The sequence below is a fragment of the Taudactylus pleione genome, unplaced genomic scaffold (genome assembly GCF_031769625.1).
Source record: "Taudactylus pleione unplaced genomic scaffold, aTauple2 ptg000238l, whole genome shotgun sequence".
Lineage (NCBI taxonomy): Eukaryota > Metazoa > Chordata > Amphibia > Anura > Myobatrachidae > Taudactylus > Taudactylus pleione.
Genome location: NW_028284640.1, coordinates 2,256,311 through 2,275,440, shown reverse-complemented (window position 1 = coordinate 2,275,440; position 19,130 = coordinate 2,256,311). Strand labels below are relative to the sequence as shown.

The following is a 19,130-nucleotide window of genomic DNA, read 5'->3' as shown; positions in this document are numbered from 1 at the left end:
TACTCCAACCCCTAAGAATCACTTATTTTTAGTAAAGCAGATCGAATTTCCCATGACTGTAATGGGAAATGTGATCCGGCCAGAGGGCCTGATTCAGACCCGCTCGCGAGCGCTGAGCGCTCGCAAGCGGGTCGATGTTGGCCCAGTGCGAATGCGCACGATGGAGCCGGCTCTGTCGTGCGCATGCGCAAGACCCGGATAGCGACAGGCAGACCGTCACTCCGGGTCTCGTACCAAAAGGGGCATGCTGTTGATGTTGAGTGACAGCACGTCCCCTTTGGTGGGCGTGCCGGGGGGCGCCTACCATCTGGGGCCGGCCCCACTGACATCACAAGTGATGTCAGTGGGAGTGCTTTCGGCTCTGTTTGAGCCGAAAGCACTCTAGGGCTTGAGGCAACGAGACCCTACCACAAGGGTCTCGTCGCAAGCCCGATGGTCACGATGGTCTTGACCATCGCGACCATCTTCCTGGCCGCTCACTATAGCTGTGGGTGGTCACCCACAGCTATACGAGCGGCCAGGAGGCCGCTCTAAAAATCAAGAAGGACGGCCCTGATTCAGAGCGAGCGCTCTGTCAGAGCGTCCAGCCCTGAATCAGGGCCAGAGTTACTAAAAATAAAATGTGAAAAACTGTCGGGGAAAGCCCTGTGATAATAACTCCAACTGGAGGTGGCGTTATCCATGGTCTCCCCCCCGGTTACCGGACTCCTGCCCTGCTCTAACGGGGAGAGCAGAGCCGGGAGTCGGTCCCAGTAATCAGCTGTGTGGTCTAAACAGACCGCAAGTTGATTACTGTAAAAAAAAGGCCCGGATCATGCAGGTGAGTGTAATTAAGGGAGGGGGGGGTCGCGGGGGTACGCGATCGCGGGGGGCGGGGCTTAGCGCCGGGGGTTAGCAGTGGCGACCGGTCGGCGCATGCGCGGGCACTTTTTTCCGAAAATAACGCGATGAGGCACTGAAGGGGATTCGCAGGGACAGAGCTTTATCGCAAGCTCTGTTCCTGCAAGGGATTTGTAGTAAATCCCTGTGATATTGCCTGAATTCGCAATGCGAATTCAGTCGATAATATCACACTACAATCTGCATTCAATATGCGGATTGTAGTAAATAGAGCCCTTTGAATAACTGGCAATAATATAAATGTGTCATTGGTAGTGTACAGAACAGTTAACACATCATAAATCCTAACTGCAACTAATTCAGTGTTTCCCAAACTCTGCCCCCAAAGCCCCCCAAATAGTCCTGGTTTCATAGAAGGAAATCATGCTGGACTTAATTAGTTCCTCAGTAATTTTTGTAGAACTGAATGTGCTGAAGCCTGGATATTCTTAAGACCTGGAGCTGTGAATACAAAGTTTGGGAAACACTGGTCTAAATGCAAGTCAGAAAACTGCAGCTGGAGCCAGACCGGGCAAACTGGGTGCGGTATGCTAGTTCAGCAGTTATCAGGTCAACATGAGAATGTCAATATGGTTGAAATGTCGACAGTGACCATATCAACATTCATCATGTCCACACGGATGACATGTCAACATGATAGAATGTCGACCTAACATCCCTGGTAGCCCAGCGTTCATTTACCTGGTCCCAATGGCTGCAGAGGCTCCAGCGCAGCTTCCAGGTCATGTGATCATCACTTCTGGCGTAGACATCTCATGGCGCAGCGGTTTGGGTGAGTATTTTCTGTCTATCCCTACTCCCTACCCCCAATTATAACTCTCCCTCTAATGACTAACCCTAACTCCCCCCCCTCCTTGCCCCGCAGCCTAACCCCCTAGTGACTAGCCCTAACCCTCCCCAAATGCCTAAACCTAACCCGCCCCTTAGTGCCTAGCCCTAACCCTCCCCATAGTGCCTAACCCTAACCCTCCCCCTAGTCCCTAGCCCTCCCCCTAGTGTTTTACCCTAACCCTCCCCCTAGCCCTAACCCTCCCTCTAGTGCCTAACCCTAGCCCTCCCTAGTGCCGTACCCTAACCCTCCCTCTAGTGCCTAGCCCTAACCCTCCCCCTAGTGCCTAACCCTAACTCTCCCCCTAGTTCCTAGCCCTAACCCTCCCCCTAGTGCCTAACCCTAACTCTCCCCCTAGTCCCTAGCCCTAACCCTCCCCCTAGCCCTAACCCTCCCTCTAGTGCCTAGCCCTAACCCTCCCCATAGTGCCTAGCCTTAACCATCTCCCTCGTGCCTAGCCTTAACCATCTCCCTCGTGCCTAGCCTTAACTCTCCCCCTAGTGCCTAGCCTTAACCCTCCCCCTAGTGCCTAGCCTTAACCCTCCCCCTAGTGCCTAGCCTTAACCCTCCCCCTAGTGCCTAGGCTTAACCATCCCCCTAGTGCCTAGGATTAACCATCCCCCTAGTGCCTAGCCTTAACCCTCCCCCTAGTGCCTAGCCCTCCCCCTAGTGCATAGCCTTAACCCTCCCACTAGTGCCTAGCCTTAACCCTCCCACTAGTGCCTAGCCCTAACCTTCCCAGAGGCTCCTAAAACTAACTGTCAGCATTCTGAGAATGACAACATTCTCGTGGCATTTCAGATTTCAAAATTGTGAACATGTCGAGATTCTGAGTGTGTTAATATGGTGTCTGTCGGCATGTCTAACCATGTCGACATTCTAGTGTCAACAGTGTGGTGTTAACATTATGAATGTCGACATGATAACTGTCGACAATGTGACTGGATCCCGGGAAAACCTGGTAATCAGATGGCCATAGCACACAACAATTTACTTTCTGCCATTTAGTTTGAATAAATGAGTGTATATCTACAGCTGGGAACACCTAAATGATATAGCTGCAGATGATGGTTGTTCATACACAATGAACAACCATCATCTGTCATCCGCGGATTCCGCTAGCTGTGGGTCGTGTCGTGGAAGGGGGTGTGGTCTTCTGGAAGGGGTGTGGCCTAGCGGCCTGAACCCTGTAACAATTGGGGAACTCTGGTGGAGGGGGGATTGCACCAGGGAACCACTCTGCAGGCAGTGCCGGCTCACTCTCTGTGTCAGGAGCCGAGTCCTGCATGTAATGCTACAGTGCAGCACCCAGCTCCTTTCACTGAGGGAGAGTCAGCACTGTGATATCATCCCTCGGCGGGTGACACCCAGGTGCGGCTCGCACCCCCCTTGTGACGCCACTGCCATTGGCTGTGCTGCACATCCGACGCGATATGTCTGGGAATGACGTCGTTCACAGACATATCGCTGGTACACACTGGCCGACGCACACACGATATAGATCAGGTAATATATCTGCCAGCGTGTTCCCAGCATTACCTGTACCATCAGAGCCAGGGAATTCTTGAATTTAGCATTTTTGAGTAGAGACAGTAGAGCTTTTTTTTTTTTTCATTAATTCGTTTTCTACTTGTAGTCTTTGTGGAACGTATGCAAATTCTGGGGGTGGGGATGGTGTGATGACATAAATGGTGTAGTGTTATTAATATAATATTACTAACATTTTACCAGTGTATTCCATAGTGTCGTACATTATATGGACTGTGGACCTTATTCAGAGTCGGTCGCGAGCGCTGAGCGCTCGCAACCGACTCGATGTTGGTCCACAGGGCATGCGCACAACGGAGTTTGCACCGTCATGCGCATGCGGGAGCCCCCGCTAACGACAGGTGATCCGTCGTTAGTGGGCTCGAAGCAGACGGAGCGAGCTGTCGATGTTGATTGAGAGCTCGCTCCGTTTGCTGGGCGGTCAGGGGGCGTGCCTGACCAAACGGAGGCGTTCCCGCCGGAACGCTAGCCGTTTGGGGGCGGCTCCACTGACATCATCAGTGATGTCAGTGGGGAGCTTCCTGCTGAAACACAGCAGGAAGCTCCCTGGGGCTTAAGGTTGACGAGACCCTACCCTAGGGTCTCGTCGTAAGCCCCGATGGTTGCGATGGTCTTGACCATCGCGACCATCTCCCTTAGCGGTCGTTAGAGCTGTGGGTGTTAACCCACAGCCTAACGACCGACATGGAGGCGGCTGTTCAGGATGCAAGTGGCCGCCCTGTTTCTGAACGACCGCTTGCATCCTACGACCGCCTCTGAATGAGGCCCTGAATCCTTAATCTGATGTATTTCCCTGGTGTATATGTTACATTAGTAGAACACTGGTTTCTTACTGTTGGTGTTGAAAGGTAGGCAGCGCAACATTATCTAAAGATTTATGGGCCGATGAGATCAAGGGTAAAATACCTTATTGCTAGCGAGATTGGCTATTTCTCACCTTGATGACGCTGCAATCACAGAATAATTTTTTGGGGGAATTATTAAAAGATTCTATATTTTATTTTTTATAAATTTTTCTTTTCCTTCTAGTTCACATATTAGATTCTCTCTAATTTTGCTGGAAATTCCAGTGGAGGGGGCGAGAGAAATAGTAAACACAATATATTTGAAGTTTATTACATGCTTATTGTGGCATTTAATTCATTGGGACTATTTAACCCCTTGACTGGCAATGGCAAATCTCTCACGTTGGCACATTACCGTACTTGAGTGGCTGATGACGTGAGCCATGGAGATGTGGGGTTGCAGATCTTGATCATCTTAATCAGCTGTGTTGTACTAGGGGGAGGGTTAGGCTCATATAATGGAAGTTGGAGCTGTTTCAAAACTTACCGGCCAGGCATGCTGGGACTTGTAGAATCGATTCACAACAGCTGGAGCATCACATGCTGCCTACTGCTGGTTTGCACTTTGCAGGGCTCACAGGAGTGAAGGAAGTGGCTGCAGTATTTATACAGTAGATGAAGCTTATTCATAAATCACTGCATAAACCCTACGTCTGACGATTACATCAACATTTAGGTTGCTAGTTACTAAGAAAACCAAAGCAAGTAAGAAGTCATGATGCAGTGTTATGTGGGGTTAATAACAATCACTTACTGTATGAGAAACAATAAAAAAAGCAATTGAGTAGGTGCTAAACGTCCATTTTCTAGTACAGTTTTAGGAAATAAATGCAGATATATATCTGATATAGCAGCATAATTGCATAGTGACCTCTGCTTTAATTTCATAAATGTCCCCCTTTGAGCTTGTATAATGCTAGAACATCTAGGCTTCGCCAGTCAGAGGCTCATCTTAAGCTGGGTATACACTATGCTATTCTCGGCCCGACATGGCTAAACCTGTCAGATAGGGATGATAACTGTGTAGTGTATCTGCATTATAGGCAGCACCAAGGTTCGACGGTCGGTCTAGAACCCATTGGATCGGCTCCGGATATAGCGTGTGCTCCACGGACAGGCATCATTCAGAATTTGGAATTTGTATAGAGATTGGCCCAATTCTGCTTATAAAAAATTGTCACCTCAATGATTTCAAGTCCATCGTTTGAAATTAAGCAATTATTGTCTTTTATGTAGGAATCTCATCTGGTGTTATCGGGATCACTTTGGTGGTCCGAAATTTGTATAGTCATTGGCAAATCTGTCAGGAGTTTACCTAGCTTTACAGGTATCAGGCTGCGAGAGGCACCACAATAACCCAGGCGTGTCCAGTGGTGGGCATTTCCATTTCAGGCTGAGTACGGGATGCCGGCGTTTGGGATCCCAACGGTCAAAATCCAGACGCTGGCATCCCAACAGGGTTAGGATACCGTCTATTAGAAAATGACTAAAAAGTATGGTGCGCAAAACCTGCCGCCCCTGGTTCAACACAAAAAATGGAGGCTCACCCGACTCCAATACATATAATCCAACGAAACAAAATTATTGTGTCATCCAGTGGCGCTGGATAAAAATAAAATAGTACAAAACACGGGGTATTGAGATAATACTTAATCCTTATCGTCAGTTGGAAATCCTGATGGTTATCCTTTTATATCTGGAGTTCTCAAAATCTTCATACTTTATCCATATGGTACATGTAACAAACAAATAAATGATAGGAAATGTCTTAATAGTCTGATGTAGTATTCCTAATAATTTCTATAGGCAAAATGACGTTCTTCTTGTCGAATAGTCACATATAATCAATGCGTACCCCACTCACATTAGGAAGTGTGGTTAAATTCCTAAAAAGGTTTCTTTATTCTTCCTTCCCAGTTGTTATTCCAAACAAATCCTTTATATCATAGCACATAAAAAATATGAGGGGTGAAGTGATGCGTGCCCTACTCACATGATATAGATGCTGTAATCTGCATATAATGGTTTCTTTTTGGATCTTTCCCCGGAATATCCTCAGGGTTAAATTCCCATATGATGTTTCCTCATAAAGAAGGAAATAGTATATGTTTGCTAAAAGCTTTTAATGACATATAAGATAAACTCAAACATACATAACATAAAATAAAAAAGGTATATGTTGACCTGATAATGGAAACATAATCCTCCGTCTCATCAGAGAGGAAACAGCCAAAGTTATCCAATAGTCAAGAAATCCCTGTAACCAACGCGTTTCGACCTGTCCTCGCAGGTCTTTTTCAAGGTAACCTTTTTTCATTAAAAGCTTTTAGCAAACATATACTATTTCCTTCTTTATGAGGAAACATCATATGGGAATTTAACCCTGAGGATATTCCGGGGAAATATCCAAAAAGAAACCATTATATGCAGATTACAGCATCTATATCATGTGAGTAGGGTACGCATCACTTCACCCCTCATATTTTTTATGTGCTATGATATAAAGGATTTGTTTGGAATAACAACTGGGAAGGAAGAATAAAGAAACCTTTTTAGGAATTTAACCACACTTCCTAATGTGAGTGGGGTACGCATTGATTATATGTGACTATTTAACAAGAAGAACGTCATTTTGCCTATAGAAATTATTAGGAATACTACATCAGACTATTAAGACATTTTCCTATCATTTATTTGTTTGTTACATGTACCATATGGATAAAGTATGAAGATTTTGAGAACTCCAGATATAAAAGGATAACCATCAGGATTTCCAACTAACGATAAGGATTAAGTATTATCTCAATGCCCCGTGTTTTGTACTATTTTATTTTTATCCAGCGCCACTGGATGACACAATCATTTTGTTTCGTAGGGTTAGGATACCGCCAGCTGTCGTTCAGTATCCTAACCCTCTCCCTACCCCTAACTCTAACCCTCCCTCCCTGGTGCCTAAACCTAATCTACCCTTACCCGCACCCTAAACCTAACCCTCCCCCTTTAGAGCCTAACCATAACCCTCCCCCTAGTGCCTAACCCTAACCCCCCCCCGCTGACCCTCCCCCTAACCCCGCTACTTACCCTTGGGATGCTCTCGGGATATTGACCGCATCCCTCCATCCCTGCTTGGTATTATACCTCTGTTGAACAATCAATGTCATATTACAGAGATGTATGTGAAAGAAGAAATTTGAATAATTAATGCTTATGGGGTCTATTTACTAAGCCTTGGCTGGAGATAAAGTGAATAGAGATAAAGGGCCTGATTCAGACCCACTCACGAGCGGCTGTCCGCTCGCAAGTGGGCCGATGGTCTGCACTGAGCATGCGCACGATGGAGGGAGCTCCGTCGTGCGCATGCGCCAGACGCGACGAGCGAAGGACTTTCCTTCCCTCGTTGTGTCTGATCAAAGGGGGCGTGCTGTCGATGTTGATTGACAGCACGCCCCCTTTGGTGGGCGTGCCGGGGGCGTGCCGGGGGCGTGCCTCCCGGACGGGGGCGTTCCCAAGGGAACGCCTACCGTCAGAAGCCGGCCCACTGACATCACTAGTGATGTCAGTGGAAGTGATTTTGGCTCTGATAGAGCCAAAATCACTCCGGGCCTTGCGGTTGAAAACCTCAACCGCAGGCTCCGGTTCGCAGTGGCGATGGACGCGATGGTCACGACCATCGCGGCCATCAAACTGCACGCTCGTATAGGCTGTGGGTGGTGACCCACAGCTATACGAGCGTCCAGGAGGACGCTCCATAATTATGGAGGGCGGCCCTCATTCAGAGCGTGCGCTCTGCTCAGAGCGTATGGCTCTGAATGAGGGCCAAAGTCCCAACAATCACCTTGCAAATGTCATTTTTCAAACACTACCTGTGACATGGCAGTTAGGAGCTGATTGGATGGGACTTTTCTGTTCACTTTACCTCTATCCGAGGCTTAGTAAATAGACCCCTATATTTTACCAAACATCTATAGAAAATAATAAACTCTACTTATTGGATGACTATTTCCTTTTAAAGGACAAAAAAAATTGAACAAGAAAATATATTTAAATGTGAATCAACAACTAAAATTAAAAATAAACTTTGTTCCCATTCTCCTTTCTCAACAGTGTTTGAAACAATATATTGAACTTCTAATCAAGGAAGGTTTAGAAACTGCAATTAGCTGTCCTGATGCCGGATGCCCTAAGAGAGGTCATTTACAAGAAAACGAGGCAAGTAGACCTGAGACTTAAGCTGGGCACACACTAGGACAACGGCATACACACGTACCAATCGTCGGCCCAATGTGTCGTGCCTGATGTCACAGCATGTAAATGCCACGCCCAGTTGTGATGTCAGTCACCGGTGGCCTCAGCACCTAGTGTAGTGTACACACAGCACGATGTCTGCATTTATATCGCCCATCGGCTGTGCTGCACAGCCGTCGCGATACTGTCTGTCTGATAAGGACGTAGTTCACAGACATATCGCTGGTACACACCCGCCGACGTGCCCGCAATATATCGGCCGTTCAATTGAACGGCAGATTTATTGGCCAGTGTGTACCCAGCATAAGGGGTATATTTACTAAAGATTCATTTTCAGAACCATCGATTATCAAAGACTATAGTAATACTCACCAGACAAGCTTTATTTTTGCCCTATTTAAATCCAGCGCCAGGAGTCAGCATCTTGGTAAAACTCGATCTTTAGTAAATATATCCCTTTTATGTCATAGTACATGTATGTTTAAATAAAAGAAGAGACTATAGTGAAGTTTATGTTGATTACAATTGTTGGCGTGTTTATAAACTTGAGCATCTTAAACACATTTCAAGAAATTAAAATATATATTTTTTCCCCCATTCCCCTTATTACACATTGAATAGAGAAGAGGTTGTGCTGGCATGGTCTGGGAGTATACCTCAGGCATTACACTCTGTGCTAGTATACTGTAAATGCCAACAAAAGGTACAGCCAAAGAACAGGAAAATAATACATTGAAAAATAAACACAACATGTTTCAAGTTAAAGATACAACTGAACTGAATTCATTTTGTGTCAAATGGTGACATTTAATTGTCTTAAAGTTTAGTTTCAGCATCACATGAAAGCCATCTACAGTGAGCATATGTTAAGAAATAGTAACGTTGCTTTTGCAAAACATTCTCATTTCTTTATAAAAAAAAACTACAACTACACCTGGGCTTCTGAATACAATAACCGATGGTAAAAAGGCTTTTTTTCAATCTTTCCCACATTTATTTGTGTTATCTCCAGTGCTTTGCCTATAATTTACCTCCCAAATTGGAATGTTTTCTACTATTACCTGTGTGGACCTATATATATGATGTGTATCCCTCTTTCATATGTTGCATCCAGAACGTGCTTTATCACGGAAAACTCAGTACATAGAGCCTGATTCAGAAAGGATTGCAACTGCGATTACGCACACAGGGCCTCATTCAGACCCGCTTGCAAGCGGGTCGATGGTGGGGTACTGCGCACGCGCGGCGTGCGCGAGTCACGGAGCGAGTGAGAAATTCACTTGCTCCGGGGCTTGCTACAAACGGGGCGACTGTCGATGTTGATCGACAGCTCGCCCCGTTTTGTAGGCGGGGAGGGGGGTGGCTGGTCAAACGGAGGCATTCCTGAAGGAGCGCCTGCCGTTTGTTGGTCGGCCCTACTGACATCACTCGTAATGTCAGTAGTGAGCTTCCTGCTCTATTTGAGCAGGAAGCTCACTGGGGCTTGCGGCAGACGAGACCCTACCAAAAGGGTCTTGTTGCGATAATCTCGACCATCACCTGGCCGCTCGCAAAAGCTGCGGGTGGTCAGGAGGCCGGGTAAAAAAAAAAAAATGCCACCCTGATTCAGAGCGAGCGCTCGCATTTTGTGCGAGCGCCTCTGAATCAGGCCCACAGTCTCACTGCGATGATATGCTAATCCTTTGCGATCGCTATGCCGTTGCAGCACTACATAAGGATGCCCACCTTACCTTACACACATCCGTAATGTTTAGCAAGACTGCAAAACCATCGGTAACATAAAGTACAATCACAGCCTCACACACACTAGCACAAGCTCTGATCTTACTCAGGAATGGTTAACCTCATCGCACACAGTGAAAGGCCAAGCTGCGTATGGCATCACAGTGGTTAATTTATGCACGCCCCTGCAACGGCATTCAAAAGTACTGGCACGCCTGCATTTCCCCGACCACCCCATCCCCGTCACCTCCCCAGAAATGGTACTTCCTGTCAGTCATTCTGAGATGCATAACCATGTGCAGAACGCAACAATCGCCCGTTTGCGTGTGTAATCGCAGTTGCGATCCATGATTAATCAGGCCCGTAGACCACTATGTTGTACATGGACTGTAACAGCATTCTACAAATAGATAAATGTCACTGTCATTGTATAGTTTCATAAATTCTAGACCTAATAATGAAATTAGCTTGATACAATAGTGGTAATTTTATAGATCATATTATATGTGTTATACACGTGTACATATATATATATTTGATCTTTTGTGTGTAATATGTATTTTCCCTTTTTTAACAGATTGAATGTATGGTTGCAGCTGAAATAATGCAGAGATATAAGAAATTGCAGTTTGAAAGAGGTAAGCTGCACTGTTTCTTAGGGGTCTATTTACTAAGCCTTGGTGAGAGATACAGTGATAAGGTACCAGCACATTAGCTCCTAACTGTCATTTTTCAAACACAGCCTGTGACATGGCAGTTAGGAGCTGATTGGCTGGTATCTTATCTCCATCCAAGTCTTCGTAAATAGACCCCTTTAGTGTAAAAATCCAGAAAGGATCATTTAAGTCCTGTGATTTGGGAAAAATAAAGGCGCCACATGTCAGTCAGGTGATGTGAGCAGCCTGAGGTGTCCTCCAGTATGTTTGTTTGGTAGTGAGAGGGATTTGTACATGGGATGATTTATTTAATAACATAAAATGACAGTTAGAAGCTGATTAAGTTGCTATAGGCAATTTCTTCACTTTATTTCTCTCGAAGGTTTATTACATCTACCCGTCAGGGGCAAACTCTCAACTTCTAGAGGGCAGTTTCCAACTGCTTGATTTTAACAAGCTGTAGTCTGCCTCATACAAAGGGCAAAGTATAGAATTCCTCAGACAGTCTGAGCCTGATTTAGCAGAGTTCCGTCCTTGCAATTATGGTAATGCAGCATGATGCAACACGCCTCCGGCATGCATTACTTATCCCAGCTGCGTTGTATAACGGAGCATCGGATAACCTGCGAGAGCATTGGCTGGCTAAGTGACCCACGGGGTTACGCAAGCCAGCCGCCGCAGATGAGAGAAAGAGGCCAGGAAATCTCCATCAGCCAATGGAGATCCTGGCCTCTTCCCGCCCCCCCAATGTCGGCAACACACCTCCGTTTTGGGAAACTGAGGGCGTTGCCACCCCCTCCCCGCCCACAAACTACAGCAGACTGTCAATCACTGCCAGTCTGCGTGCGATCACGCAGAACCCACACTGCACATGTGCAGAACGGGTCCGGTGCCTGCACAGATTCCCGACCATCGGGAATCTGCATACAGCAGTGCACTAGCACGCACTACTGAATCAGGCCCTCTGTACACAGGACCAGCGATCATCACAGTAATCTGTTAGCTCTGGCAGTAGGCCCAGCCTGTATGAGCTGAATGAATGGTTTTCTCTTTTGTTTTTCAGATGTGGGCACAATTCCATAGTGCAAGTTCCCTCTCTGTGGAGCATTGGAGCAAGTCCAGCAGTCTTGGGGGCGATAGATATAGCACCAGCCCTAGACATATATGTACACATGTGTCTCCTTATACACTGGATAGTGTATATATAATATAGTATTCATAATTAACACTATCGATGGTATAAGTTATAGGCTGTAGAGGGGAAAGCCTCTTCCCGTATCAAAAATATTTCAATAACATAAGTGGATAGGAATAGGTAAACATACAAAAAATATGCATAACAAATCCAGAACTGAACTTTCTAGGCACACAATCTTCCATCTCATGTTAAGACATTGGGGAAGATTTATCAAATCTTGGAGATAAAAAGCCAAGAGGGATAGGGTGCCACAACAATAGTCTGTGCTAGATAAATGACTGTTAGGAGCTGATTGATTGGTACTTTATCTCACTCCACTTTATTATCTCTCAAAGATTTGATTAATCTTCCCATGTCTCTTCTTGCTGGTGGCTGCTCTCTGTTCTCTGGTCCAGTGTGCTGATTGAGTGCTCAGATATACATCAGAACCGGCTCGAGGCATGTTCGACCAGTGCGGTCAAATAGGGGAGCCACCCCATAGAGGGCGCACCCCTCCCAACATTCTGATTTCAGCGGAACAGCACTGTCCCACTGTCCCACCTGTGGGCCGAAGTGTCCCGCGGGTGGTCTGGTTGGGAGGTTGGACTCCGCCACCGTCGCAGCTGTGTGGCGGTGCCGGACCCCGGAGTAGCTGAATGAGTGCTGCACGCATGTGCGTGGCATCCATTCAGTGCAGGGAAAGGGCCGGGGGAAGCCCAGCTAGTGACGGAGTGCTGGGCCCGCCCCCAGCCTGACGTTACATGGGAGGCATGCCATGTGGGCACGCCCCCATATAACTGCATTTAGGGGGCGCAGCCTATGGTAATTAGGCCACACCACCATTTTTGGTCGCACACAACTAAAGGGCGACTGCTACGCAGGCTGCACAGGACACGGCTACCCCAGGAGCCGGCCCTGATATACACATACTGCAATCTAGGTTAGAGATGCTGTTGTCTCTGGGCATGTGCAGCAGCTCCATTCCATACCTTATACTGCATGTTGTGGCCATAGTTCTAGTAAAATCATATTGCATATTACTGCTATTGTGGTCATGATTTAAGCCACAGGCCAGGGGGGTCTCTGGGCATCTGGAAACCCGCCTGCATTTGCCTAAGCCCCCATAGACATACATTACACCTGTTTATTTTGTATGCCTTTTGGCATATTTTAGATCATGCATGATAAAAATGTATTCAGGCGCCTCGGTTACTCAGTTGACCATTCTTCGTTTATGCTAGCACAGTGGAATAAATATAATTAAATACATTTATTTTTACTTTGACCCATCTAACACTGTTTTAAGGTCCAGTGGTTTTAGATTTCTTAGATGTTCTTTTTCTGATGTCATTCCACAAGAGCACATGGCCATAATGTCCCGTTGTGCTTTGGTAGGAAGTGAGTAGTTGTTTTGGGGGGTTTTATGTACATTTTATTTCTACAGTTTTAGATCTCTTTTAATATATTTTTTTGTTAGATTTCATTTTCTGTTTATAATTACACAGTAGCATTTATCTTCTGCTGCTCCATGAAAATGTCATATACACAGACATAACCACTAAGTAACCGACTGCAGTCACTGTGAGGGAGCAGGGATTATTTTATATGTATTTTAATCAGTGGCGGCTGAAGGTACGGGCTTGAGCCGTGCTCAGAACCGTCGCCCGGAGTGCCACAGCCTAAAAGGAGCAGCACCTGCACCCTGCCTGAAATCACCATCTCTGGAAAATCCTGCCTCCCACCTACCCACTGGCGTTATTGGGTATAAGCACAGGAGGGGAAGGGGCATGGCAGTGCAGCACAGGACGGCGCTGTGTGCGGAGAAGCCTAGCACTGGATCTGATTTTAATATATTGAAGTCACTCTGTTCCAAATCATGGGGAATAAAATCCTAATCCTCCAAACCCTTAAATTACACCCCCCAAAATAAAATAAACAAAACATTAATAATAATAATAATAATAATAATAATAATAATATTACTAATAATAACAAATTAATACTACTGAATGCAAATTACTGGATATAGAAAGCCACTTTGGAAATTGTTTTTAAATCCTCTTACTAAAACCAACACTAACAAATAAGTTATTTCCTTCTGTCCTAATATAAAATCTGTTCTTTCCTAAAGGATGTCACTGGCATGCTGGAACTTATAGTTCCATAGTAGCTGACAATTCACTAACTTGGTAACTTGGCTACAAACGGGACGTTATATAAAGATATAAAAATGAGCCAGTCATGAAACGTTCAGTATTTTAGGTTGCGTTTCCAATTCCGTGCAGTTGGATTTTCATAGTTATCTTTTCAGAGTGGTTCAGATCAAAGATTAGGAAATCGAACAGGCAGTAATGTATCTGCTTACTCACCAGCCAGTCCTTTGCTGGTGCTGCCCTGTCCTTTCATCTCAGTGCTAAAACTGAATCATTCATTTAGTACCAGCCTAATCCCAGAACACAAACAGCGCTGGTTTTAATAACAGTATATCAAAGAAGGTTCAAAATAATTTACTTGAGAATTCCTCTTCTCATCCAGCATTTCCCATACGTGTTATTAATGGCATCCGTAAAGTGGACCTGTCAGCTTTCTTTAAGTGTGTGACCATTGTGAATCATGTTTATTCCTAAATCATGCAGCAATTTAGAAACGTATTAAACGCATAATTACCATTTTCTCCGGCCCTCCCTGTATGACACATATTGCCGCATGTACAATGTTCTAATACCTGCCCAGCACGGAATGCTCTGACTTCCACATCAGTCCACTCCGCTCCCAAGAATTACAGGCACGGGGTAGCTGCTTCATTATAGGGATGGTGGAGGTGGCAGAGGGGGGAGATTAGACTCATCAGAAATAGAAGTCAGGAATTGGTGATCATTCAGAGCTCACACATACAGATGGTCAGCAAGGATTAGTGCTTATAGACACAGGAGCCAACGTAACCTGCTCTTAGAGTAGACCTCACTCAAAGTCCCCACTCACCCCAAAAGAACCATCCGTCCTCTTACCGTGCCCACTCGCCCAAAACACTGCCATATGCCCATTTGAGCAAATCACCTCTCAGATCTCCCTCTTACACTAAAGCACTCCTCAGCTTCATAAATCATTTATTTAAGAGCTGTGACTGACAGGGCATACAGCAGAACCTATGAGTGATAATGCAGGAAGGAGCTGAGGGGACGGGTCAGTGTGCCCTATGTTGCCCATCATGGTCATAGACATCTGCAAATTAATCAGAGTAAACTTGATTCATTCTGGTTCACTGCCAGTTGCCATCACTGTGATAAAGTCACATTAGAGGGAACAGCGGGGTGTGATATGTAGTAAAGACCCAACTGTGTTGTCAGCTCTATCGTAAGTTTTGTTTGATAGTCATTTAAAGGTCCAACAAACAATCTACAGTTTAAGTATTACGTAATACAGTAAGTGACATACTAGTAAGTGATTCTTAAATGTCTTTATAGAGGTACTTTTAGATCCATGTAGGACTTGGTGTCCCTCGTCGTCCTGCCAAGCGGTGTGCAAGGTACAGGAGAAAGGACCACAGAATCCGCAGCTGATACAGTGTACATCTTGTGACATCAAATTCTGCTCATCTTGTAAGGCGAATTGGCACCCAGGACAAGGCTGTCAAGAAAATATGCCCATCACCTTCCTGCCCGGGGAATCAAGGTATAAAGACAAATAATTTTCACAATTGTTTCACACTGAAAGAGGCATTCAGATCATCCTATGCTAATTCATGCTCGCCTTGTGGCACACAATTGCAAGGTGTGATGTTCCCTTGATATGCTAATAAGATTGAATTTGCCTGGTGGACTACCAGTTTCATACACCGTTTTCGATGCATCATAATCCAGAGGTTCCCAAACGCGGTCCTCGAGGGTCCTCAACAGTTCAGATTTTAGTGATATCCATGGTTGACCACAGGTGACTTAATTAGTACCTCATTCAATTTGATTTAACCACCTGTGCTCATCCATGGATATCTCTATTACCTGCACTTTAGGGGAGCCTTGAGGACCGCGTTTGGGAGCCTCTGGATTATGATGCATTGAAAACGGTGTATAAAACTGGTAGTCCGCCAGGCAAATTCAAGCTTATTAGCATATCAAGGGAACATCGCACCTTGCAATTGTGTGCAATTATTATTATTATTATCAGTTATTTACATGGCGCCACAGGTGTTCCGCATCGCCTTACAAAGTACATAAACAAATAGGTTGATTTACAGTGACTTACAGTACAATACAGGACATGGATAATATACATTGCTACATTTGTGACCATAACACCCAGATAAGCAACAATGCAAAGAAACCATAAGAGCTTACAATCTAAAGGGGAGATTGACACCGTGCCCAGCTTGCGCTCAGATACGCCAACCTGACGTAGCTGGGTGGTTGTGATGTGGGTTTCACCTAAGCTGCCACCACGAAGAGTATTATTTGCAATTGCAAATAGACAAATCTATAGATGAATCAGAATGCTAACCACCATGTATCTGGTTTGCAGGGTGCCTGGCACCCTGCAGCCGACCTTTGAGCTGCTCCGGTTCCCATTGGCCCCATCAACTCGTCATGGCATTTGTGAAGGATAGGGCATTATGGCAATGCTATGGCCCTGCAGTATTCCATAATGACAACCATTATAAATCTGGTGATATATACCCAGGGCTACTTTCCAGTAGGGATAAGCAGGAACTCAGTTACTGAACCTCTCATTAACTATGACGTAATGTCCAGGGCCAAAATGTATTTTCCATAAGATAAGTTTAATTTTAAAATCCCTTTTGAGTGCCTTCTTTTCTAAATACTATATATATGTAAATATAATATCTATATTATATATATATATATATATATATATATATATATATATATATATATCCTCTAGATCCGGCACTCCAGCTGGTAATGAACAAATGCTCCGGTGCCCTCCCAAAGAAGTAATGTATAGGTCGCAGAACAGGCGGCACTCAAAGAGGCTTTCCATCAAAAAAAACTCAGCAATACTTTGCTTATCTGTCAACGTTTCAGTGTTACCACTTTTATCAAGACATGTCTTGATAAAAGTGTAAACACTGAAACGTTGACAGATAAGCAAAGTATTGCTGAGTTTTTTTTGATGGAAAGCCTCTTTGAGTGCCGCCTGTTCTGCGACCATATATATATATATATATATATATATATATATATATATATATATATCACATTGTTTTTCTATAGCTCTGTCCCCAGTAGCTCCACACACAAGCCCTGATTCAGAGCCGGACGCTCTGAAAGAGCGCTTGCTCTGAATCTGGGCGTTTTTTTTTTTTCTGGTGCAGCCTCCTGGCCGCTCGCATAGCTGTGGGTCTCGCGCATGCGCATGTCGGAGCAGGGTCCGGCGTGCACATGTGCAGTGGCCAAACATCGACCCGCTTGCGAGCGCATAGCGCTTGCGAGCTGGTCTGAATCAGGCCCACAGTTCCTGAACCTATTTTTCCATAAAAATAGCCATATATATATATATATATATATATATATATGTACTTTACATAGGGCCTGGTTCAGAGTTGCACGCAAATGCCGTCGCAGCCGCGATCCCATACACTGTGCAAATGTCGCTGCCTCCTACGAACGTATTGAGACGCCGGCAGAAGGCATCACAAATCCAAGCATCTGTGTACAAAGACCCAGCATCGGTCGCAGATCATTCGATTATCGCAGTCTTGAGTAAAGGTGCGTACATACGGGTCGATTTTTTTAAAAGATTGGTCATTAATGATATCGTTTTTGTTCAAAAAATCGTCCAGTTTGTGCCCCAAAACGATGAATGATAACAACCAATGCGCGCTCCTGTTTGTAGTTGGTAGTTGCCGTTCATCGCCCAAACCTCCCATCCAACCTGACGTTATTGTCAGGTTGAACATGTTCGGGGATGAGGGAGGGAGCCCGGCACTGAACAAAATTGATGTTAACCAGACTGAGCACTCCCCTGCTGGGGACATACAGGATGATTTCGTTCGGGGAGCGAATCGTCCCGTGTGTACGCACCTTAAGTTTATGGACCCGCAGAATGGTCACGGGAATTGAGAGGCCGGCGCCATATTCCTGGCTACGGAATCACAGACACAGAGTGTGACACAACCTCGAAATCGCCCCAACGCGCGTTCCTTGCCGCCACTCCCCCAAATGATCCCTTCCTGTCAATCACACTGAGAATAAACACCCGCAGTGTGAGACTATGCTACCTTGACAGGGGCGTATTTATAATGGGTGCAGGGTGTGCGGGGCACATGGGCCCCTGGGTCCAGGGGGGGCCCGCACCGCACACCCTGCACCCATATTATACTTACCTCTCCGGAGTCCCATGTCGGCGATGGTGTCTGCACTGTGAAAAACGCCTGGAAAATGGCCACAGTGGCCATTTTCCCATCATTTGCGCATCCGCTGTACGGGAAAATGACCATCACGGCCATTTTCCCGGTAACCTGCGCATGCGCTATAGACTCTGGGCACACTCTACGTGCGGCCGTTTAGTGCACTGGACGGAGAGGAGTGGTCCCATGACGGAAACTGCACACGGGCCCACTCCTCTCTAGAAACGCTCCTGACCCTTGACGAATGTGCATTGCGAATTCTTCTTCACACGACATCTTGTACACGGATATCTGCACAATGCAATTGGTGTATAACAGACGATTTTTAGGGCAATATAATTTCCGAGCATACTTAGTTGAAGACTGCAATGGAACTCGCGACTAAAGCGAGATTTGCCAGTACACCCTGGTACAGCATTAACCACAATTACATACGTGTTACAATCATCTCATCATTGATCTACTGTATAAATAATGTTTTGGGTTTTGTGCTTCAGTCTCAGTTTCTGTTCTTTCAGCTCTGCGTTAAAAATGGTAGAAGTTGACGTCCCGATTAAACGTTGTCCTAAGTGTAAAGTCTACATAGAACGAGATGAGGGCTGTGCGCAAATGATGTGTAAGAACTGCAAGCATGCGTTCTGCTGGTACTGCCTGGAGTCGCTGGATGTAAGTATACGGTTTCTGTATCTGTTACAGATTCTCTCAGTGCTCTTAGCCTGCAGTGTACCGCTCATTGGGCAAATAGCGCTACCTGGGATCCCAAGGTTTAAACACACACATTAGACACATCCTATATACCTGCTTAATATTCATTTACATTCCTTTACTCCTAATGGTGCTACTG

General features: G+C 45.6%; 1 protein-coding gene across 2 annotated transcripts in view; it reads left to right on the top strand.

Moving 5' to 3' along the window:
* RNF144A (ring finger protein 144A) overlaps positions 1–19,130 on the top strand; it is a 99,198-nt gene that overhangs the window by 70,106 nt on the left and 9,962 nt on the right. For both annotated transcript variants that reach the window (XM_088479503.1, XM_088479504.1), the window contains exons 3-6: positions 8,227–8,331; positions 10,667–10,727; positions 15,387–15,594; positions 18,805–18,952. In XM_088479503.1, coding sequence (XP_088335629.1) covers positions 8,227–8,331; positions 10,667–10,727; positions 15,387–15,594; positions 18,805–18,952 — 522 coding nt within the window. The remainder of the gene's footprint in view (positions 1–8,226; positions 8,332–10,666; positions 10,728–15,386; positions 15,595–18,804; positions 18,953–19,130) is intronic.